The 23,483-nt window shown below is 42.5% G+C and overlaps 2 protein-coding genes across 2 annotated transcripts; both read left to right on the top strand.

Annotated features, from left to right (window-relative positions):
- The first annotated feature begins 1,701 nt into the window (after positions 1 to 1,701).
- Positions 1,702 to 4,167, top strand: zgc:122979 (uncharacterized protein LOC641576 homolog). Its single transcript, XM_034192504.1, has 4 exons — positions 1,702 to 1,848; positions 2,220 to 2,478; positions 2,746 to 3,299; positions 3,929 to 4,167. Exons 1-4 carry the CDS (start codon positions 1,741 to 1,743, stop codon positions 4,160 to 4,162), a joined length of 1,155 nt encoding a protein of 384 aa, XP_034048395.1. The 5' UTR covers positions 1,702 to 1,740; the 3' UTR covers positions 4,163 to 4,167.
- Positions 4,168 to 8,352: 4,185 nt separating this feature from the next.
- On the top strand, positions 8,353 to 22,371 carry hwa (huluwa). Its single transcript, XM_034192990.1, has 3 exons — positions 8,353 to 8,910; positions 15,272 to 15,464; positions 22,141 to 22,371. The coding sequence occupies exons 1-3, from the start codon at positions 8,353 to 8,355 to the stop codon at positions 22,305 to 22,307; spliced, it is 918 nt and encodes a 305-aa protein (XP_034048881.1). The 3' UTR covers positions 22,308 to 22,371.
- Positions 22,372 to 23,483: the final 1,112 nt, after the last annotated feature.

The raw sequence follows: 23,483 nt of genomic DNA, 5'->3' as shown, positions 1-23,483 counted from the left end.
GAACCACCCAGATTTCCTCTGCCACCGAACCCCGGAAATACTGGAACCGCCAAGTCCCGAATTCCCAGGTGGCCACTGCCTCCGCTCGTCGGATCCGGTACTGCTGGCAAGAGAACAAACACACAGGTGTGGATGCGGCTGCACCCAGTAACACAGAGAGGGGAGAAGCCGTCTCCACCTCACGTCACAATACTGCAGGAAGGTGAGTACTTATCTTAAGTAGACAGCTGTCCTGCAATGCTCAGAAAGGCAATATGATATAGCAGAGAATTGTTACCTCTATCTTAAGGCGATATCTCGGCACTGAGGTGGAGACGCCGTCCTGCTGATATACCTCCGTGCTGAGTGGAACAGCTGTGTCCAATGATGGGTGACAGCTGTCACCCTGGCTGCTCCCGTAAGGCGGCAGCGCCCTCTGGTGCCTGGAGCCCGCACTCCAGGCAGGGCGCCCTCTGGTGGTGGTGGGCCAGCAGTACCTCCTCTTCAGCGGCCCACACAACACATTGTCTATTAACAAACACAAACTATTTATGGTAACAATCATTAGATAGTAAAAAATACTATCAATAGTGCAAAATAATCATAATTGTCATTAATTATGCAAGAAACAATCTTCATTAAGTCATCCATGCACATATGGCGCCTACAGGGGGGTTCAGCCACTAAGTTACACCCAGCTGCCTATACACCCGTGATTCCTCTTCTAAATGTTCAAAGTAAGTCGCTAAAATGACAAACACCATCTCTCTGAATCCTCTAAGATAAGATAGGTGTTGATCCAGGGAAGGATAATTAGGCTGCATTTATAAAGCACTGTTCCATCTGCATCAGATGCTCAAAGCGCTTTACACATCAATGCTTCACATTCACCCCGATGTGAGGCTGCTACCACGCAAGGCGCCCACTACACACCGGGAGCAACAACCCAGTCTCAGTCGTGATTCAGCAGCACGAAACATACATTAATATATTGATTCATGATATTGTGACGAAAAGCGCCTCATTTTCGGCACAAATTCATTCTAATTCATTCCGTGATGGCTGCACGAAATTAAAAGTGAAGCGGGGGAGGGGGGTGGTTATGGTTAGGGTAGGGGTAGGACTAGGGTTAGTAATAGTGAGTTTAAAAAAAAAAAACGACTCATTTCGTCACAAGTGCCCTTTGTGATTTTCCAGTCAGGCTTGGATTTGAACCAAACATCCTCTGGTCTCAAGCCCAACGATTTAACCACTAGACCATCACCTCCCCTAAAAAGGATGAATCCTCTCAACCTGTCTAAATGATGAATCCATGAACAAAAAAGAAACTGGATGCCTGGGCTGTCTGCTTGTCTGGACTGTGTTTCCCCCCCCTTTCGTTTTTTTTCCCTCTCTCTCCTGTCTGCCATGAGGACTCTGTACCGAGTCGTGACTGTCTGCTCGGCTCCGCTATGGAGAACTCCGGAAACAAGTCTCGAGATGGAGAAGGAGGCTGCAACATCCGCGTGATCATCGCGGGAGCGCCAATGGCTGCGCGCGGAGAACACGGCATTCCCTGTTGCGCGTGAGGAAACGGGCGTGTCCGGGGAAAGCTCAGTCACGCTGCGTGGGCGGTGAGCGTGTAGTAAGGAGCCGCGGCGGCAGTATTTATCAGAGCAGGAGAGCAGCCGCTGAGACGAGACGAACCGCAGCCGCGATCGGAGGAACATTTCAGCACCGGAGCGCGTGGACAGCGACGCAAACCTCCAAACCTTATCCGCCATGGTTCTCATCTGGACACAGTTCGGTGTGAAGCACAAAAATGTCAATGTCAAGTGCAAAGTGAGAGTTATGCACAGGGGTGACAGCTCGGGATCATCATCATCAGCGGTAAGTTTTAGTTTTATGAACTTATTAAATATTAAAGTTTCATCCATTAACCGTTTGCGCATCGGCGCCTTCAGTCTGTTGCTGAGCGCTCATTCAAATCAAGACTCGTGTTCAGCCAATCACAGCAGAGAATCTCGGTTGTTGGAGGAGTCTTTGCAGCCGTCACGCGCACACGCACGATTCCATCCTTTCCTCACGTTGTGTGCGTCAGTCTGCGTGTCATAGATAGTGCATGGATTTTCCCGAAAATACCTTTTTTCCATTCGATTTGAAAAACCCCAAGAGCTGAATTTCAAAGTGATACCTTTATGCAGTAAAATGTTTTGCATAACCGCACTCGTCTCATGCACGACTGTGCTTGTTTCTTGCAGGAAAGCATCAAGTCTGAGCAGGATGCTCCCTGTCTCTCCATCAAACCAACTGGCAAGGACTTCTACAAAGTCCTGGGAGTGACGCCAGACTCCAATGAAGATGAGATCAAGAAAGCTTACAGAAAGATGGCTCTGAAGTTCCACCCAGACAAAAACAGCGATGCTGATGCAGAGGACAGGTTCAAAGAAATTGCAGAGGCCTATGAGATCTTGACTGACCCCAAAAAGAGGAGCATATACGACCAGTTTGGAGAAGAAGGTGAGAAGGATGAAGGTGTTTTGCTCTGAAGGACTCAGCTTAAGCAGTAATGGAGCATTAATTATTCATGTGATCATTAAGGCTAAACACTGATCTGCATAAACAAGCTAAACATCTGCAGTAGTTGTAAAACTGATCAGTTATTTAAGGAGCAATGAGGTGGTTTCACTAGAAGGCAAAATTAATAGAAAGCAGAATTCAACACAAACCTTCAGCTAAAGATAGAGATGCTTCAGTGAGACTAAATCTTTATTTTCTTTTTCCCAGGTCTTAAAAATGGAATGTCAGTGGCAAGCCAAGGTACCGCCTATCGCGGTACTGGCCCCACCGACCCCCACGCCACCTTCTCCTCTTCCTTCCATAACTCAGACTATTTTGACATCTACTTCACCTCCGACTTTGATGGTGATGACGACCTCTTCAACCCCTTCAGGAAATTCACCTTCAGCCATGTGGCCGGCAAAACCGCCCACGAGGGCGGGGTGCGGAGGGGCCAGAAGCGCCTGCAGGGCGAGGCCGTGCTGCACGACCTGCTGGTGACTCTGGAGGACGTTATGCACGGCTGCACCAAGCACGTTAAGATCACCCGTAGCCGCCTCAACTCCGATGGCCACAGCCTGCGGTCTGAGGAAAAGGTGCTGAACGTGGTGGTGAAGAAAGGCTGGAAAGCTGGGACCAAGATCACCTTCCCCAGAGAAGGAGACGAGACGCCTGACAACACACCTGCAGACATCACCTTCATTCTCAGGGACAAGGAGCACTCGCAGTACAAGAGGGATGGTTCCAACATTGTCTACACAGCCAAGATCACCCTCAAGGAGGTGAGTCGGGTGTTATACATCTTTGTTTATAACTGCTGGACATTGCAGTCTCAAATCAATCACTAAGGCAGACAGAACATCTACTACAGTCATCTCAAAGGTCCCACCAGCATCATTAGCACCATCTGACAAGTACCCCACTCCCACCTCCACACTTCATCCTCCCAATGCTGCTGTTGCCTCATCAGCAGCCCCTGCAGAGAGAGAGAGATGCTATATTTAGCTTCAGAACTCACTGCCTCCACAAATCTCACTTCAGTCTCAGCTACTATGCTGCAGACTGAGCGGCAGAGAGGTTTTTTTTTTTTTTTTTGGTACTGACTTCTGCTGCCCACACAGATTACCAGGGTGGCGGTCACGGAGGCTGGCATTTCAAAAAAATCACTGTGAAGTGCTTCACTCCCACTCACTGACAGCAAACAGGGCAGCAATTATAACATCTGTAACACCGGGTGGTTGCATAACACTTAACAAGACAGACACTCCATATTTATCACTTACATAACTTGACACATTAAAGGATCTGGCATTCCGATTTTTTTTCTTCCACATAAGACCATTCATGGAGCATTATGAAACTTGCTCTAAATATAACGAGAACATGTTCTTCCTTGTCTTTGTCTCTCCAGGCCCTGTGTGGATGCACGGTTAACGTTCCAACACTTGACAACCGGATGATGCCTTTGCCGTGCAGTGACGTGATTAAACCCGGCGCTGTAAGGCGGCTGAGGGGCGAGGGTCTGCCGCTCCCCAAGAGCCCGTCCCAGAGAGGCGACTTGGTGGTGGAGTTCCAGGTGCTTTTCCCCGATCGGATCCCACCTCAGTCCCGTGAGATCATCAAGCACAGCTTGGCCAAGTGCTAACCTGCTTTCCAATTGCCATAGTGGTGATAAACGTGAATTATACCCATGTTATCAGTTCACAAACGCGGCCTCGTCTGAAGGTGCTAATATCACAACCAATCACAGCCTCCTATTGTGTTTGGACGATGGCTGATGTGAGCTACAAGCTGGGGTGGGAGTTCGAAAAGAATGATTTTCTGCAGGTGTACGCACTGTAGGCATAATGCACAACAACCTTCATGCCATAGCAGCAGTGAGGTCAGAGGGGAGTCTGGTACTGGAGAGCAGCTGCTGACTGGATGGCCCTCCTCTTGGTTGAAAATGGATTTGGTACGGTTATACTTTCAAAGCGACAGCAGGATATCAGTGTGCTATTCAAGTCCATACAGACTTCCTTACAACTGAATAGAAGAGCTATGTGACAAAAGCGCATTATTTATTATAGTTATATGGTGTTCATATGACTGATCTTTTGTATTGATTTATTACAATAGCAAAATGTACTTGTGTACAGAGATGTACTTTTATGTACAAAAAGCAAAAACATTGTCTCTAAGAGAGATTCATCTGTCAAATGTTCTATTGAATGATTCAAAATGTTTGTATGTATGTATTCTGCAATGAGCCAACTGTTTATGTATGAAAAATTGAAATAGGCATCTTTTGAAGCATGAAAAATAAACAACAAAAAATTATGAACGTGTTAACTCATTTTTTACAAAGTTATAGCTGTAGAAAGAGACCATGAAACAATACCCAATATGTATAAAATACCCCATAAAAATACGTAGAAGTGACATTGTGTGTGTATATATATATATATATATAATTTTATTTTTTTACAAAGCATAGTAAAAATATTGAAATATCTCAAGACAAGTCAAAATTCAAATATCAAATTAAAATCACAACATGCAAAACAATAAATAGCATGACATGAAATCATGTTATAATTACAAGCAACAAGATACAAATGTGTCTTAAGATTAACCTTAAAACAATTAGTTTTTATGTTACATCCTTATTCCAAAATGGATAAAATCCCCCCCCCCCCCCCAAAAAAAACATTCTACTTACAGTACCCCATAATGACAATGTGAATCTTTTTTTTTTTTTTTAGATTTTTACAAATTTCTTACATATTTAAAAAAAAATGAAATCACATGTACATCAGTATTCACAGCCTTTGTCATACAGCTCAAAATTGAGCTCAGGTGCATCCTGTTTCCACTGATCATCCTTGAGATGTTTCTCCAGCTTAATTGGAGGTCCCAATGAGCACAGTGGCATCCATCATCCATAAATGGAAGAAGTTTGGATTCATCAGGACTCTTCCTAGAGCTGGCCGCCCGTCTAAACTGAGCGATCAGGGGAAGAAGGGCCTTACTCAGGGAGGTGACCAAGAACACAATGGTCACTCTGTCAAAGATTCAGCATTCCTCTGTGGAGAGAGAAGAACCTTCCAGAAGGACAACCATCTCTGTAGCAATTCAACAATCAGGCCTGTATGGTAGAGTGGTCAGACGGAAGCCACTCCTTAAAAGGCACATGGCAGCCCACCTGGAGTTGGCCAAAAGGCACCTAAAGGACTCTCAGACCATAAGAAATAAAACTCTCTGGTCTATGAGACAAAGATTGAACTCTTTGATGTGAATGCCAGGCGTCATGTTTGGAGGAAACCAGGCACCGTCCCTACAGTGAAACATGGTGGTGGTAGCATTGTGCTGTGGGGATGTTTTTCAGTGGCAGGAACTGGGAGACTAGTCAGGATTGAGGGAAAGATAAATGCAGCAATGTACAGAGACATCCTGGATGAAAACCTGCTCCAGAGCGCTCTTGACCTCAGACTGGGGTAACGGTTCCTCTTTCACCAGGACAATGACCCTAAGCACACAGCCAAGATATCAAAGGAGTGTTTTCAGGACAACTCTGTGAATGTCCTTGAGTGGCTCAGCCAGAGCCCAGACCTGAATCTGATTGAACATCTCTGGAGAGATCTGAAAATGTCTGTGCACTGACGCTCCCCATCCAACCTGATGGAGCTTGAGAGGAGCTGCAAAGAGGAATGGGCAAAATTGCCCAAAGATAGGTGCGCCAAGCTAGTGGTATCATATTCAAGAAGACTTGAGGCTGTAATTCTTGCCAAACGTGCATCAACAAAGTATTGAGCAAAGACTGTGAATACTTATGTACGTGTGATTGCTTAGCTTTTTGTTTTTAATAAATTTGCAAAAATTAAAAAAAAACTTTTTTCATGTTGTCATTATGGGGTGTTGTGAGTAGAATTTTGAGGGAAAAAATGAATTTACTCCATTTTGAAATAAGGCTGTAACATACAATGTGGAAGAAAGTGGAGCACTGTGAATACTTCCTAGATTCACTGTACATCATCCCTGGAGAAAACTGTAGGGCACTCACTGAGTCCATACTATCAAGACTCAGCGGTCCTCTGTTAATACTGTATGTCATTAGGTCAGGTTAGGCCTGGGAGCATGCACTGGTGCCATTTCCCTGGGACCTGGTTGGAAACATCCAAGCAGACCACTGGTCCATCTCTACCTTTCAAAAGTAACAAACTGGCCTTTTCTAGTTGGTGGCATCTTCAACACTGAGGCACCTGCATGTTGGATCATGCACACAGAAATGTGCCACCCACAACCATAGATCAAAACAAGAATCTCAAGGACCCTAAAACTTGGACCTCCATCATCCCGTAAAGATCTCAGCATTGGCAAACACCTCTGTCCAGTGACGTCATGACTCCATAAACTCTTTCCAGGCATCTCTCGAACTAAAAGTCTGAGGTTTCAGAGGCATTAACTTTACTGCCAAGATAACAGTACCCGGGCTCCACCTCTTTATCCATTTATGAATTTGTCATGATGTAGGCAGAGTAAGTGCTGCCAACATGGCGAGGCCGAAATACAGGTTTCATATTGGCTTTCTATAGAAAACCTGTGGGTGATGTCATGCATGGTTTGTCCAGTATATACACAATCTGTACCATTGTCAGATCTCTCCAGAGATGTTCAATCAGATTCAGGTCTGGGCTCTGTCTGGGCCACTCAAGGACATTCACAGAATTGTCCTGAAGCCACTCCTTTGATATCTTGTCTGTGTGCTTAGGGTAATTGTCCTGCTGAAAGATGAACCGTCGCCCCAGTCTGAGGTTAAGAGTGCTCTGGAGCAGGTTTTCATCCAGGATGTCTCTGTATATTGCTGCATTCATTGCTCCCTCAATCCTGACTAGTCTCCCAGTTCCCGCTGCTGAAAAACATCCCCACAGCATGATGCTGCCACCACCATGCTTCACTGTAGGGATGGTGCCTGGTTTCCTCCAAACATGATGCCTGGCATTCACATCAAAGAAATCGGCCCTACATACATACATATATATATATATATATATATATATATATATATACACACATACATACATAGGGCCGATTTAATCACAAATAACTCATCTGTTTCTATCCATTTTTGTCCTTTTCTCATTCATTAAATGTGTTCCTTGTTTGTAATTTAATTTAATTTTAGGTGGGTGCTTAACCAACTTTCTTAAAAAAGGGGGGGAGGTGGACTGAAATCGCATGGGCGAATATTGTATACAGTGTAGCTTGTGTTTATCTGTTTATCCCCTTCAGACACAAGCCAAGATGATCTCAACAAGGGTAGGTACATTTTTTTTTAATAATAATAATGATAATGTCATTAATTTTGCAAATTAGTACGATACAATTTTAAATTTGTTTCTGAAGTGTTTATTTTTTACTACAAATTTTGATATCTGGTATTGCCATATTGAACAAAAAATGTTAAATATGGCCATTTTAAAGCACAACTGGCAGAAGTATTGCAGAAATAAAAGTTAAGATCTGATTAAATCGCTGTAACGCAATGTGTTCTGCTTCGAGTTTGGCTCATTGCTGCCATCTGGCGGACAGTAGACTTCCTGCCTGTAATAAGACGCACCTGTCGGTTAATTAAACTATATTTTCATTAAACTCCACAGTCCACAATTATAATAACTGAGGTTTAAAACTTTAATACTTATAAGCAGATCGATGCGTTACTGCGATTAAAAATTTAAAACACATCAGAATTCTTACACTTTGATTGACAGGTGAGCTCACGTGCGCACAGAGGTCAGCGTGTCTCACTGAGCTCGGCGCTTCTCCAAAAATCTCATTTAGGGCCTGAGGGATGAAATGTCGCAGGAAGGTCAGGCCGTCCTAAATGTGAGTGAAGGTTCCTCTGTGACAAACCTGACCCTGGTCGTGCTCCTGCTCATTCCCTGCGTGGTCCTCCTGCTCCTGCTCAACTGTCTCCTCCTGGGCTACAAGCTGCTGATCCTCTCCAGGAGGCGCCGGCGGGAGGACGCGATGGTGCGCCTGCAGAGGCTCAGGGAGATGTCGGACGTGTCCTCGCTGCAGGACGTGAGGACATCTTACATGTCTCTGTCCGAGCCTGTCCCTCCTCAGCCCGTCACCTCCTCCAGAGCTTCGTCCAGGGCTCCTCCGCAGGATCACCGGATCCGGCTCCTGCGGCCCGACGGTGCTACCGGTTCGTGCTCCGTGAGGGCACCGAGCACCATCCGGACCGCTTCTTCGTTTCCGGCTGCTCTCGGCGGCTCGACGCCGGACCTGCAGCCCGGTTCACGGACTTACAGGAAGAGGAAGAACCGGTGTCAAAGCGCCCCGGTGTTGCCGCGGTCCAGTTATTCCGAGGCTGAAAGCAGAGTCGACCTTGTTCCACCCAACTCTCCCGTGGTGAGTGGACCCTGTGGGGGTCAAAACTGTTTTCAAACTATATAAATGGAACCGTGAACTTCCAGCACTAGAGGTGGGTGATACCAGGAATTTTGGTATTGATCCGATACCAATTAAATACAGGCCCAGTATCGCTGTTATCGATACGATACCTTTTCATATTTGAGCTTCATAGATCCAAACGACCTAGGATAGAATTTAGCCAAACATTGTACATGACAATAAAATACTTTATCACAATCAACATTTTTGTTTAAAAAAATATCACTCAACACAACTTAAAATCTCCTGAGGTAGAGGGCTGACAAACCACAATACAAGGGTGCGCTGCTCCGTGTTGTGTGACACAGCGCAGGTGCAGCGCTGCTCTTACAGAGAGTAGAGTTTGAGGAATCTGTGTGCACAGCAGTCAGAACGTGCGGGAGAGAAAAAAAGCTTGAGTATCGATCTTTTTACACAAGGATTGTTCAGTATCAATACCAGCGTTGATATCGATATTAGGATCGATCCGCCCACCTCTATCCAGCACTACTTCCTGTCTTGCCTTGTTCCGTTGGAATGTTAGCTCAGGTCTCCTAGTTAAAGCGTCACTAACATTTTTCAGTATGAGCTCTGGTTTTAGATGTTTTGGGGTTATACACTTTTCACTTGAGACAAAACCAAAATGAATCAGTGTAACTTGGCTTTAGAATACAAATCCCATCACGGGCTAACTGGCTACATACATAATGTAGCCAGTTAGCCAGTTGATTTGGCGCTATATAAAAAATTGATTGATTGATTGATTGATAATGTCACTAGCTGGGGTAAGCAAAAAATACACTATCTCAAGTGCTTCTTGTTGCCTCGGAATAAGCAAAAGGGTGATTCTTTAACTACGGGCACTATTGGCCTTGTAAATGTAATTTCCACCACACCATTGCCTTACAATATAAAGCGCCTTGGGGCAACTGTTTGTTGTGATTTGGCGCTATATACATGTGCTCTGATGTCACTGTTTATCTCCATAGAAACTACCCAAACAATCTTTCATACAAACTGTTTAAAGGAACATTACAGTGTTGTGGTGGAAATTACGGCAATAGTGTGGGACAACTACATTTTGTTTAAAAAAAATCACAACAGTTGTATGACATTGAATACCCCAATTATGTTTTGATTATTTTACTGATATTTTATTCAGAGATATTTTAAAACATTAGAAAAAACATTTCTTTACCATTTATTTTTATCATTGAAGATCAAAAGTCTGGGTGTGGGACAAGCACAAAACGGCAATATGTGCATATAATGATGCTGAAAAAAGGTGAAAAAGTCATTATAGACTACTAGAACAAATTTCTTAACCCACTTTCATTGTAAAGATAACTATAAAAGTGTGAAATTTCCACTTTTTTCTGTTTTTCATACAATATGATCAAAGGACATAATAAGTGCCCGTAGTCTAAGAATCACCCAAAAATGTCATTAGTGTACCTGGGCTTTAGCATGGAGAGGGTCCCTACCAAGGTAATCGTGTGCATGTTTACTTCACTAAATGTAAAAATATAATTAAACGAAGTGACTACGGGTACGTACATCTGTATCTTCTGCGGGACTGCTAAAGGTACAGACCGAGGTTCACTGAAGATACGGACAATGTACGGATGAGTTTTGAAGCCTTGCCAAACCTTTAGCCACATATGGTAGGGGTACGGACATATTTGCGCATTCTGATTGGTCGGTAAGACACCCTCCGTATCTTTAGAACGGTCTCTGTAGATACGGGTCCATACACATAGCCACGGCCATAATTAAAAGTGTCTACAGGTATGGGAGCCATATCCCAGAACATGAAGAAGTAGTGCTACAGGAAATGTTCATACAGACGGGGGATTTCAACTAGCAGATCAGGTTTAAGCTGCTTTCCAATTACCTTGGAAGTTCTAAGTGGGAATGATGTCACAACACAGCCATTTTCCAGCACCACAAGTCAGAAAATAAGCTGGACTCCTCCACGATTTTGTAGTAGTTTTGAATTAATAGTCCTGATGGAAGAGGACCGAATGCAAGGAAGATATATTAGTGTTTTTAATTTACTGCTTGGTTTCTAGCGTGGTGTAGACAGTAACTGTTAGCATCATCTACCGGATGGATCAGTATTAGAGCCCGATTTTTTGAGGCCGATGCCGATAACGATATTTGGTTGTCTGCATTTTTTTTTAATCGATAAATCAGCTGATTTGCCGATAGCCGATAAATCAGCCGATCAGCTGAATGTTTCACCCTCTTAGCAGTAAATGAAAGTTTTTCATGCTAGAAATAAGGTCTACACAACGTGGGCTTAATAAAAAGCGTGACCGACGCAATGAAGCACATTTGACACATTACTACATAAACTGAGTTAATCAAACTGAGTTGAACTGAAACGGGAGAAATGTGGGGTGAATGTAATCGCAAAGTTATTACAAACAACATCCTTATAAACTTACTTGTATGCTTTTGTCAGCCGATCAGTGCAGTGTGACGGTGAACTACGGGGGCCGGTGATGAACACATTTAAGCAGGGGTGTAAGCAGTTCTCAGTTGAATGGAGTCAGAGCTCCATTTACTGGACAAACGGTGCAAGGACAATTTACATTGCCGACACAAACATTATTTCAGTAACTGTTCTGTTTATGAAAAATTCGGTGTTCTATCGGCAAAATTTCAGCCGATAGTGAGTACTTTGAAAAGGGCTTATATCCGCCAATATATCGGTCAGGCTCTAATCAGTGTTAGCAACACTGGCTGAGAAACGACACATTCTGCTGCATTTCACACATAAAAATACCACAGCACCACATCCACAGACAGCACTACTGTGTGCACGATTTATTAAATAGATAAAATAACAAAGACTAAGTGTTGAAAAACAGTAACAACTACAACTTTCACTACTGTTGACATTTGGGGTGGCCATCTTGGATTGTGAACGCTGCAGCATTCCAGAAAACTAGGACGTCGGACTGATCCCACTTAGAGTGTAATAGGTTCGACCTCATAGTCTTCCAGGGGAATGAAGTTGAATGTAAACAAAAAACATGGATGACCGCGATAAGCTACATCACGCAGAGACTGTCGCGACATATGTTTATGGCAATTTTTATGCAGAACAAGTTGTGTTAAATGTCTCGTGTAACCAATAAATATAGTTTATGGTCTATTTCAGGGGTGGCCAAGTTCGGTCCTCAAGAGCCACATTCCTGACGCTCGCTTCCTGATCATGTCGTTCTGGGGGAAAGTGAAGTTTGCTCTTTAACGTCTTGATTATTGTTCTTTACAACACTGTTTGTCCTCTTTGTTCCAGACTAATATATATAATATGTCTGAAATTCGGTTTGCGTTTATTAAATTCCACACAGATTAAACATAGCAGACATGGATTATTTGTTATAATTGTTTTAGCAAGTTTTCAGGGAATCATGCAGCAGTCTCTTATTAACGTGATGAAAAGCATTAAAAAAATTACATTTTTGTAGTTTAATCATTTACAATTGTCATCATGTGGATTTTCTATGTTGTTTGACTGCAGCGACTCTCTGGCATGCAAGGAATTATGGGATACATCAATAGGGTGAATGGAATGTACCATTAGTGTTGGCGCGTTTCTTCTTCTTTGTGTTTTTTGGCAGATGGCACCACCATGATTTAGGTGCATACTGCCACCTACTGCAACATAAAATTAAAACTCGTAACATTAGTGACATACATAGTTCATGCAGTGATTTTTTTTTTTTTTTTTTTTTTTTTTTTGACTCTCTCTGTCCAACTTCCAGCTTGAAGAGAAAAATAAAGAATGCAAACACAGATTTGGACACCGGCAGTGTATCTTCAGTCATCATCTCACGTTTCTGACAATTCCGTGCATCATTTTGCTTTGATGACACAGTCGGTGGAGGCGCCACTATGCTTGCCACCTTCTTCACAGCCTCTGCGTACGTAATGCTGCACACACACCATCCACGTCGCTGTTTACTCCTGCTGCCATGTGACCAAAGCACTGACAGATGTAATATCTGAGTAGGGGCTGCTTATAAAACCCAACTCCACAACTCAAACCACTCTGCCGGTCAGTACCACTGCTTCGAATGTCAGCATGACAGGAGTGCTGTCGACCTGCTCTCCATCCATTTTCATCTTCCGTCGCTTGGCAGGCGCCAATGGAGCTCCACACGCCTCCTCCAACATCTCATCTGTGGTCATACCAACAGACGCCAGCTCACAGTGTCATAGTGGAGTGCAGCAGAGAAGGATTTTCATAGAACGTCAGATCCAGATTTGCATCTCAGATTTTTATTCGCCTGCAAAGCCGTCAGCATCACCAAACACTTCTATCCAATGGTGATGACACTGGTCAACACGATTTTTCTTGCATGGAGTTTTTCAATGGATTTTGGGTCATTTAGGGCCACTGAATCCGAATGTTGTTAGTTTTTGCCAATCACATCATGTTTTTGAGATATGAAAACATATTTCTCATATCAAGTATTGAAGCAAAACCTGCAGTTTTACACACACTGTAAAAAATAAATAAATAAATAAAACTGTTGTTTTTACAGGAAAACACTGGCAGCTGTGGTTACCAGGGAATTCCTGTAAAAAATACAGCAGCACAGTAGATAACTTTACAGACACAATATGTAAATGGCTTTACAGTGAATGAACCACGGCTTACTCACATTAAAAAACTGTTAAATCTACAAAAAAAGAGAGCCTAGTCTGAGTATCGTATCGCATTAAAAGAAACAAAGCATGCAAGGATTATGACTGAACAGAAGTACTTAGACTAGCGATAATATTTTCTTATAGGCCTACTCTACAAGCTGCAAATAGCCTACCTGCAGCCTATAGGCCTAGCCGAATTTGCATCGTTTCATCAATCATGTTAAAGTTAGGCTACAGCATAAACTTGTAAAGTGACTTACATATAATTCTTGTATTTTTAAAAACAACTGACTAAAACTATAGGTTTTACAATGTTTGCATGTCAATTTACCACAATTGTTTTGTAATGACTATTACAGTATTTCTCAGTTTTTGTTACAAATAGCTGTAGTTTCAACAAATACATTTGATTAGAATCACATATTGTTGTTGTACATCTAACAAAAACATTTTGTTTAATAGTTTACAAAAGTCCACTGTGATTGAAACAAAAAATGTGTTTTTGGGTTTACAATACTTTTCTGTAGTGATTTTACATTGTTTTTATTTAAATTTCACGGCATTTTTTTTTTTTTTTTACAGTGCACCTTTTCAGCGCCATAAACGATATTACGGCTCTTTTTCACATTTTGCGAACCTGGTTTAAAAACTGCTGATTTTGTGCATGATTAATGGCATCAAACTCATGAGTGAATGAGCAGCTTTTGCATAATCCATCAATACGGGACATGCAGATTGCAAAAAATATAATGTGATAGAGGAAATTTGAGCTCATTTTGGATTCAGCACCCCAAAATGGGCCTAAATAAGGTATCAAAGTCTATGCAAGAATTTTATTTATTTTATTTTATTTTTGACCAGTGTTATTTTAATAATGGATTACGTATCTTGATTTTACAGACACACTTTAGAATACAGTGATTATATTTAATTTTATTGTTGTAATCTTTAGGATTTTACATATACAATTTATTTATATAGTGCCAAATCACAACATAAATCACCCCAAGACACTTTACAAGGGTATGGTTGAACCTTACCAACACCCCTGAACAAGCATGAAGGCATCAGTTGTCAGGAAAAACTAATTCTAGCCTCATTTAAGGAAGAAACATCAAGCAGACCAGACTCAGAGTGGTGAACAACTGCTTAGGCCATACTAACGACAAACAATTTTCAAACATGCAAAATAAAAACAGAAAAAGTTGAACAGTACAGTCCATCAGCTGTTGTCCCCCAGAGACAGATTTTCCAGGGAAGTTCCGTTTTCCTGCAGGGGCTGCAACTAAACGATTGATTATTTTATTAAAATGTTGATTGTTTTCCAGAGCCAAGATGATGTCAAATGTCTTGTTTTGTCCATAACCCAAATACTCGGGTTATTCATAGTAAAGAAACTGATCAAATAAACCAGAAAATATTCATGTTTACTAAACTAAAATCATGAAAAATATTTTTGAATGACTCAGAAGAATTTAAAGTTATCAAAACAGTTGATTTCAGTTAATCATTGCAGCTTTATTTCCATCACGTTTAATTAAAATGTACTCAATAGCAGAAAACATAGAAAAGTAAAAACTGAAAATGAAAGCAGAATCTTTATTAAAATTTCTAAGATATTAGTGTTGCTTTTGAAGTCTGACGTAATGTGTGATTGTTGATTTTTCAGGAGACACATTTTACAGGTGATGTCCATCCGAGCAGTGCTTACACATTTCTGACCGACTCAGACAGAAGTGCTGCAAAGCATGTGTTTGACAAAGTAGACCAAGAGTACAGGTACAGCGAGGTGCCTTCACAGTCATCCTGCTTCAACATGTCTGCGGTGGGGACCGGATTGGACAGTGACTTTGGAGCAAGTGCAGGTAAATGTTAGTCCTCCATAAACTGAGTGTGCTGACATAATGTATTTATGCAGCAGCTGCCATTCAAATGAGTGGATCAACAAACATGTTTAGTCATTATTACTCTAATAAATGTTATTTATTACAAGAGCGGAACTTTCTGTTAATGATCAACTTCTGAGTGTTTAGTTATGGTGATGATTTTTTTTTTCATGCTCCTGAGTAAACAATATTGTAAAATCAGTGGTTTAATAAAGGAGTGAAAGGAAGAGAGGATTTACTAGGCGAGCTACGACCACTACCTTTGCACCCACCCAGGACTAAACCAAACCAACTTTTTTAGGTTCCTTAGATGACCCCAAAACACATTACGGATGTTCCCAAAAATGAAAACTGGTCTCAAGCCAGTTATCCAAGATGGCCACTAAAATAGGGTTTTTTCACTAAATCACCTATAAACAACTTCCTACTATGTATTTTAATAAGGGTCTATTGGTGGCCATTTTGGATGCCATTTTGAATCTTAAACCTATGAATGAATTTAGGCACAAATGAGTTTGCAGTGACCTGCAATGGTCTACCCATTGAATCTCTGTGATATTTAAGTTGTTTAAAGGTGTTTTAGTGACAAACCCCGTTTTGGTGGCCATCTTGGACGCCATCTTGGATAACTGGATTGAGGCCAGTTTTTATTTTTGGGAACTTCCTGATTGTGTTTTGGGGTCATCTAAGGAACCTAAAAAAAAAGTTGGTTTGTTCATGGGGGGAGGGGGGGTGCAAAGGTAGTGGTCGTAGATCCCCTAGTAATTACATAAAGGAAAATTATTTTTAAGAAATAAAACATCTACTCTGTAAAAAACTCTGAAATATTGTTTTTTTAATATATATATATAATCAGTGGGTCAACATTAAATTTACTTTGTAATGTTCAAAGATGAACTATTCCAACATAAATACCACATGTACATGATGACACAGACAGGTGATGATAGATGCGACAATGAAATTATTGTGAAAATCAAATTATCTGATCACTATATCTGTATAAATTATAGCAGCCCTGTGCAGGGATGACAGCTGAAAATATGGCTAATTCTAGCCCAGGATATGCAGACTAATTCTGAGAATTAAAAGCAAAAAGATTTGCAAAATGAATGGGTTTGGTTTACCAGGATAAGCAGGGGCAGACCCAAGATTTTGTAAGAGGGAGGTGTGGATTTGCAAGCAAGTCAGGTGCAACTGGGGGTCTGCAATGCAGTTGTCCTTCCCTGCATTTTGGCATATTTTACCACAAAATACACGACAGAAATTGACCTTTTTTTCTTTCCAATTCATTTGATCTTGTATTGTACAATTTAGATGTGATGTTATGATGACAAGCAACGGAAAACATGTGAAATGTCTTTGGCTAAAAACGTGAACAGCTTTGCTACACTTTGCTGAATCATAGTCTAGTAAAAAAAAATATATATATATACAACAAAAATATAAACACAACACTTTTGGTTTTGCTCCCATTTTGTATGAGATGAACTCAAAGATCTAAAACTGTTTCCACATACACAATATCACCATTTCCCTCAAATATTGTTCACAAACCAGTCTAAATCTGTGATAGTGAGCACTTCTCCTTTGCTGAGATAAACCATCCCACCTCACAGGTGTGCCATATCAAGATGCTGATTAGACACCATGATTAGTGCACAGGTGTGCCTTAGACTGCCCACAATAAAAGGCCACTCTGAAAGGTGCAGTTTTGTTTTATTGGGGGGGATACCAGTCAGTATCTGGTGTGACCACCATTTGCCTCGTGCAGCGCAACACATCTCCTTCGCATAGAGTTGATCAGGTTGTCAATTGTGACCTGTGGAATATTGGTCCACTCCTCTTCGATGGCTGTGCGAAGTTGCTGGATATTGGCAGGAACTGGTACACGCTGTCGTATACGCCGAACACCTCTCCAATGTGCCAAACGCCAGCGAATGTGAGCATTTGCCCACTCAAGTCGGTTACGACGACGAACTGGAGTCAGGTCGAGACCCCGATGAGGACGACGAGCATGCAGATGAGCTTCCCTGAGACGGTTTCTGACAGTTTGTGCAGAAATTCTTTGGTTATGCAAACCGATTGTTTCAGCAGCTGTCTGAGTGGCTGGTCTCAGACGATCTTGGAGGTGAACATGCTGGATGTGGATTCTCTGAAACGCCTTTGGAGACGGCTTATGGTAGAGAAATGAACATTCAATACACAAGCAACAGCTCTGGTTGACATTCCTGCTGTCAGCATGCCAATTGCACGCTCCCTCAAATCTTGCGACATCTGTGGCATTGTGCTGTGTGATAAAACTGCACCTTTCAGAGTGGCCTTTTATTGTGGGCAGTCTAAGGCACACCTGTGCACTAATCATGGTGTCTAATCAGCATCTTGGTATGGCACACCTGTGAGGTGGGATGGATTATCTCAGCAAAGGAGAAGTGCTCACTATCACAGATTTAGACTGGTTTGTGAACAATATTTGAGGGAAATGGTGATATTGTGTATGTGGAAAAAGTTTTAGATCTTTGAGTTCATCTCATACAAAATGGGAGCAAAACCAAAAATGTTGCGTTTATATTTTTGTTGTGTGTATGTGTGTGTGTATATATATATATATATATATATATATATATATATATATATATATATATATATATATATACACACAAGGTCTATTAGAAAAGTATCCGACCTTATTATTTTTTTCAAAAACCATATGGATTTGAATCACGTGTGATTGCGTCAGACAAGCTTGAACCCTCGTGCGCATGAGTGACTTTTTCCACACCTGTCGGTTGCGTCATTCGCCTGTGAGCAGGCTTTGAGTGAGGAGTGGTCCACCCCCTCGGCAGATTTTCATTGTCAGGAAATGGCGGAATGATTTGGGCTTTTTTTCCATCCGAATTTTTTCAAAAACTGTTAGACTGGCAGCTGGAAACCATTCGAAAAATTTATCTGGCTTTCGGTGACATTTCCTGACAATGAAAATCTGCCGAGGGGGCTGGACCACTCCTCACTCAAAGCCTACTCACAGGCGAATGACACAACCGACAGGCGTGGAAAAACTTACGCATGCGCACGAGGGTTCAAGCTTGTCTGACGCAATCACACATGATTCAAATCCATATAGTTTTTGAAAAAATAAGGTCGGATACTTTTCTAATAGACCTCATGTGTATGTGTGTGTGTGTATATATATATATATATATATATATATATATATATATATATATATATATCAAGCTTACTTTAGTCACTTGTTGCTGAATAGAGGGATAACTTTTACAATATAACAAATATTGTCAGTTAAAATTTGTTGTAGCCTCTGACAAATCCAAATTGTTTAATTACCAAAAGTTAAAAAAAAGAAAATTGTACATTATTTGTAAATATTAGTTTCTGAGCAGCTTTTATTGGCCACAGTAAATGTGCCCAAAGTGTACTAAAACAAAAGAATGCAGTCTCATTCTTCATTGAGGGGTCTGAATTTTTCATCTTAGGTGCACGTCCACTGTGAGAGACATAATCTAAAAAAAAAATCCGGAAATCACAGTGTATGATTTTTTTTTTTTTTTAATAATTTATTTGTATGTTCTGTTTAACTTACTACCGGCAATGCGAACCAAGCTCCTGCTGCAGTCGTAAAGGGACCAGATAGCCCTTAGCAAAGGACCCCGGACCCCATACTCCCGGAGCACCCCCCACAGGGTGCCCCGAGGGACACGGTCAAATGCTTTCTCCAGATCCACAAAGCACAGGACTGGTTGGGCGAACTCCCATGAACCCTCGAGCACCCGATGGAGCGTGTAGAGCTGGTCCAGTGTGCCGCGACCAGAATGAAAACCACACTGCTCCTCCTGAATCCGAGGTTCGACTATCGGTCGAATTCTCCTCTCCAGTACTCTGGAATAGACCTTATCGGGGAGGCTGAGGAGTGTGATCCCCCTGTAGTTGGAACACACCCTCCGGTCCCCCTTCTTAAACAGAGGGACAACCACCCCGGTCTGCCAATCCAGAGGCACTGTCCCCAACCCCCACGTGATGTTGCAGAGGAGTGTCAACCAAGACAGTCCCACAACATCCAGAGATTTAAGGTACTCAGGACAGATTTCATCCACCCCAGGATCCTTGCCACAGAGGAGCTTTCTAACCACCTCAGTGACTTCGGCCTGGGTAATGGATGAGTCTGCCTCTGAGTCCCCAATCTCTGCTTCCTCTTCGGAAGACGTGACGATGGGATTGAGGAGATCCTCGAAGTATTCCTTCCACTGCCCGACAACATCCCCAGTCAGGGTCAACAGCTCCCCACCTGCACCGTAGATAGTGCTGGTGGAGAGCTGCTTCCGCCTCCTGAGGCGTCGGACGGTTTGCGAGAATGTGGTTTGGTAACCTCAGAATCTCATCTCTGCTGTTTGCAGACGATGTGGTTCTGTTGGCTTTGTCAAATCAGGACCTTCAGCGTGCACTGGGGCAGTTTGCAGCCGAGTGTGAAGCGTCCGGGATGAAAATCAGCACCTCCAAATCTGAGGCCATGGTTCTCGACCGGAAAAAGGTGCTTTGCCCTCTTCAGGTCGGTGGAGTGTCCTTGCCTCAAGTGGAGGAGTTTAAGTATCTCGGGGTCTTGTTCACGAGTGAGGGACGGTTGGAGTGTGAGATCGACAGACAGATCGGTGCAGCATCTGCAGTAATGCGGTGGCTGTATCGGACCGTCGTGGTGAAGAGAGAGCTGAGTAGGGGGGGCAAAGCTCTCGATTTACCGATTGATCTACATTCCGATCCTCACCTATGGTCATGAGATTTGGCTCATGACCAAAAGAACGAGATCGCGAGTACAAGCGGCCGAGATGAGTTTCCTCCGCAGGGTGGCTGGGGGCTCCCTTAGAGATAGGGTGGGTGAGGAGCTCGGAGTCGAACCGCTGCTCCTCCATGTCGATAGGAGCCAGTTGAGGTGGCTCGGGCATCTTTTCCGGATGCCCCCTGGACGCCTCGCTGGAGAAGTGTTCTGGACATGTCCCATCGGGAGGAGGCCCCAAGGAAGACCCAGGACACGCTGGAGGGACTACGTCTCTCGGCTGGCTTGGGAACGCCTTGGGGTTCCCCCGGAGGAGCTGGGGGAGGTGTGTGTGTGGATCGAGAGGTCTGGGCGGCTTTGCTTGAGCTGCTGCCCCCGCGACCTGACTCCGGATAAAGTGGAAGAAAATGGATGGATGGATGTATATTTGTATGTTATTGCTGCAAATAAGTATTTCAACACCTGTGAAAATCAATGTTAATATTTGGTACAGTAGCCTTTGTTTGCAATTACAGAGGTCAAACATTTCCTGTAGTTTTTCACCAGGTTTTCACACACTGCAGCAGGGATTTTGGTCCACTCCTCCATACAGATCTTCTCCAAATCTTTCATGTTTGGAGTTTCAGCTCCCTCCAAAGATTTTCTATTGAGTTCAGGTCTGGAGACTGGCCAGGCCACTCCAGGACCTTGAAATGTTTCTTACGGAGCCCCTCCTTAGTTGCCCTGGCTGTGTGTTTGGGGTCAATGTCATGTTGGAAGACCCAGCCATGACCCATCTTCAATGCTCTTACTGAGGGAAGGAGATTGTTTGCCAAAATCTCGCAATACATGACCCCATCCATCCTCGCTTCAATACGGTGCAGTCGTCCTGTCCCCTTTGCAGAAGAGCACCCCCAGAGTATGTTTCCACCCCCATGCTTCATGGTTGGGATGATTTTCTTGGGGTTGTTCTCATCCTGTAAACATGGTAAGTGGAGTTGATTCCAAAAAGCTCTATTCTGGTCTCATCTGACCACATGACCTTCTCCCATGCCTCCTCTGGATCATCCAGATGGTCACTGGTGAACTTCAAATGGGCCTGGACATGTGCTGGTTTGAGCAGGGGGACCTTGCTGCCCTGCAGGATTTTAAACCATGACAGCATCATGTGTTACTAATGTAATCTTTGTGACTGTGGTCCCATCTCTCTTCAGGTCATTGACCAGGTCCTCCTGTGTAGTTCTGAGCTTTCTCTGAATCATCCTTACCCCACAATGTGAGATCTTGCATGGAATCCCAGACCGAGGGAGACTGACAGTCATCTTGTGTTTCTTCCGCTTTCTAATAAATAATCATAACAGTTGTTGTCTTCTACCAAGCTGCTTGCCTGTTGTCCTGTAGTCCATCCCAGCCTTGTGCAGGTCTACAGTTTTGTCTTTGGTGTCCTTAGACAGCTCTTTGGTCTTGGCTAAGGTGGACAGGTTGGAGTGTGATTGATTGAGTGTGTGAACAGGTGTCTTTTATACAGGTAACAAGTTCAAACAGGTGCAATTACTACAGGTAAAGAGTGCAGAATAAGAGGGCTTCTTAAAGAAAAATTAACAGGTCTGTGTGAGCCAGAATTCTTGCTGGTTGGTAGGTGTTTAAATACTTATATGCAGCAGTAACATACAAATTATTAAAAAATCATACATTGTGATTTCTGGATTTTTTTTTTTTTGTTTGTTTGTTTTTAGATTATGCCTCTCACAGTGGACATGCACCTAAGATGAAAATTTCAGACCCCTCCATGATTTCTAAGTGGGAGAACTTGCAAAGCTTCAGGGTGTTCAAATATGAGCTGAGTGAATATTGCGATTTTTTTTTAATTTTATAAACATTTCCTTTCAGGTGTGTCTCTACGGATTTTGTCAGCAGACAGTGACGGTCTGTCTAACGGCATTCTGGCGTCAGCTTTGGAGTGGGATTATTATGACCCGTGCTACGTCAAACAGAATCATGTGCAGAAACAGAACTATACTAGACCTGCAATGCACACTAAACAGTACTGGGTGTGATTGTGTGTAGTGTTTAGTTTTTGTACTTTTTTTGTTTTTAATATTTAATAAGTGTTTTGTTTTTTTTACTTTTAGAGCCATTACACTCACCTAAAACCTGCATCAGTTTGAACATTAATGAAGCACAGTATCACTGAATTTGTTTAAATCTATTTTTCCCCCCTCACTTAATGTTAGCTTTTGTCACTCACATCTGCACAAGTGTTCAGTGTGTTTACTTTAATCATTCACATAACCACTTATATTCACTGAAAGATGTTTTAAATTTCACTCACGTCAATCTATAAATAATTTTAAACCGGTTGTATAATTTGTACTGGTTGTATATCCTTATTTTGGATAAAATTTGCATCCATCTGTGATGAAGCAAATGCTACAATTTTGCAAACTTGTTACTGAAATAGAGGTTATTTACTTGGGGTCAAAGGTCAAAACAGGCATTTCTAGTTTAAGAAAAAATGTGAAATAGGATTAAATCTGTCTGGCCTCAGTGTCTGAGATTTGACTTGTGGCTGATTGTTCTTGGTCTGTTCAGTTTGAGTGTTTTACTGGAGCCAATAAACTTGTTTCTTGCATATAATTTCGTTAACAGAATTCCAAACAATGGAACCTGAGAAATGAAGCAACGTCTACAGAAGTGTGCAAAGACAGGCAGGAAATTGTGCGTCTTTATCCCCCCCTTTCCATTTTTAGTAACACGTCTAGCAGCATAGTGTTGTGATCATTTTAGTGTCTATTTGGGGTGCCAAAAAAAAAAAAAAACCCCACAACCTACCACACCAATAAAATACAGTTGTACTGCAATCCACGTATTAAACTGTGGGCTGTGTACTGCAGAAAAACAGGTCTACAACAACTAGCCATGAATTATACGAGGTCTGTGAGAAAAGTATCGGACCTTTTTATTTTTTTCAAAAACGATATGGATTTGAATCATGTGTGATTGCATGAGCCAAGCTTGAACCTTCGTGCGCATGCGTGAGTTTTTTCACGCCTGTCGGTTGCGTCATTCGCCTGTGAGCAGTGGTCCACCCCTCTCATCGGATTTTTATTGCGAATAAATGTCTGAAGGGTTTGGAGCTTTGCTGCATCAATTTTTTTTCCAGAAACTGTGAGAGACCTCCAGGTGGACACCATTCGGAAAATTAATATGGCTTTCAGGGACAAATTTATGGG

The sequence above is a fragment of the Thalassophryne amazonica genome, chromosome 17 (genome assembly GCF_902500255.1).
Source record: "Thalassophryne amazonica chromosome 17, fThaAma1.1, whole genome shotgun sequence".
NCBI lineage: Eukaryota > Metazoa > Chordata > Actinopteri > Batrachoidiformes > Batrachoididae > Thalassophryne > Thalassophryne amazonica.
Note: the sequence above shows the minus strand (reverse complement) of the source record. Positions and strands in the feature narration are given on the sequence as shown.

What these genes read in the sequence shown, in the direction of transcription:
- zgc:122979 (XM_034192504.1), top strand. Translation starts at nt 1,741, where the DNA reads ATGGTTCTCATCTGGACACAGTTCGGTGTGAAGCACAAAAATGTCAAT. An exon ending in CGACCAGTTTGGAGAAGAAG is followed by an intron (nt 2,479 to 2,745) that starts GTGAGAAGGATG and finishes TCTTTTTCCCAG; the next exon opens with GTCTTAAAAATGGAATGTCA. An exon ending in CCAAGATCACCCTCAAGGAG is followed by an intron (nt 3,300 to 3,928) that starts GTGAGTCGGGTG and finishes TTGTCTCTCCAG; the next exon opens with GCCCTGTGTGGATGCACGGT.
- hwa (XM_034192990.1), top strand. Translation starts at nt 8,353, where the DNA reads ATGTCGCAGGAAGGTCAGGCCGTCCTAAATGTGAGTGAAGGTTCCTCT. An exon ending in TTGTTCCACCCAACTCTCCC is followed by an intron (nt 8,911 to 15,271) that starts GTGGTGAGTGGA and finishes ATTTTTCAGGAG; the next exon opens with ACACATTTTACAGGTGATGT. An exon ending in TGACTTTGGAGCAAGTGCAG is followed by an intron (nt 15,465 to 22,140) that starts GTAAATGTTAGT and finishes ATTTCCTTTCAG; the next exon opens with GTGTGTCTCTACGGATTTTG.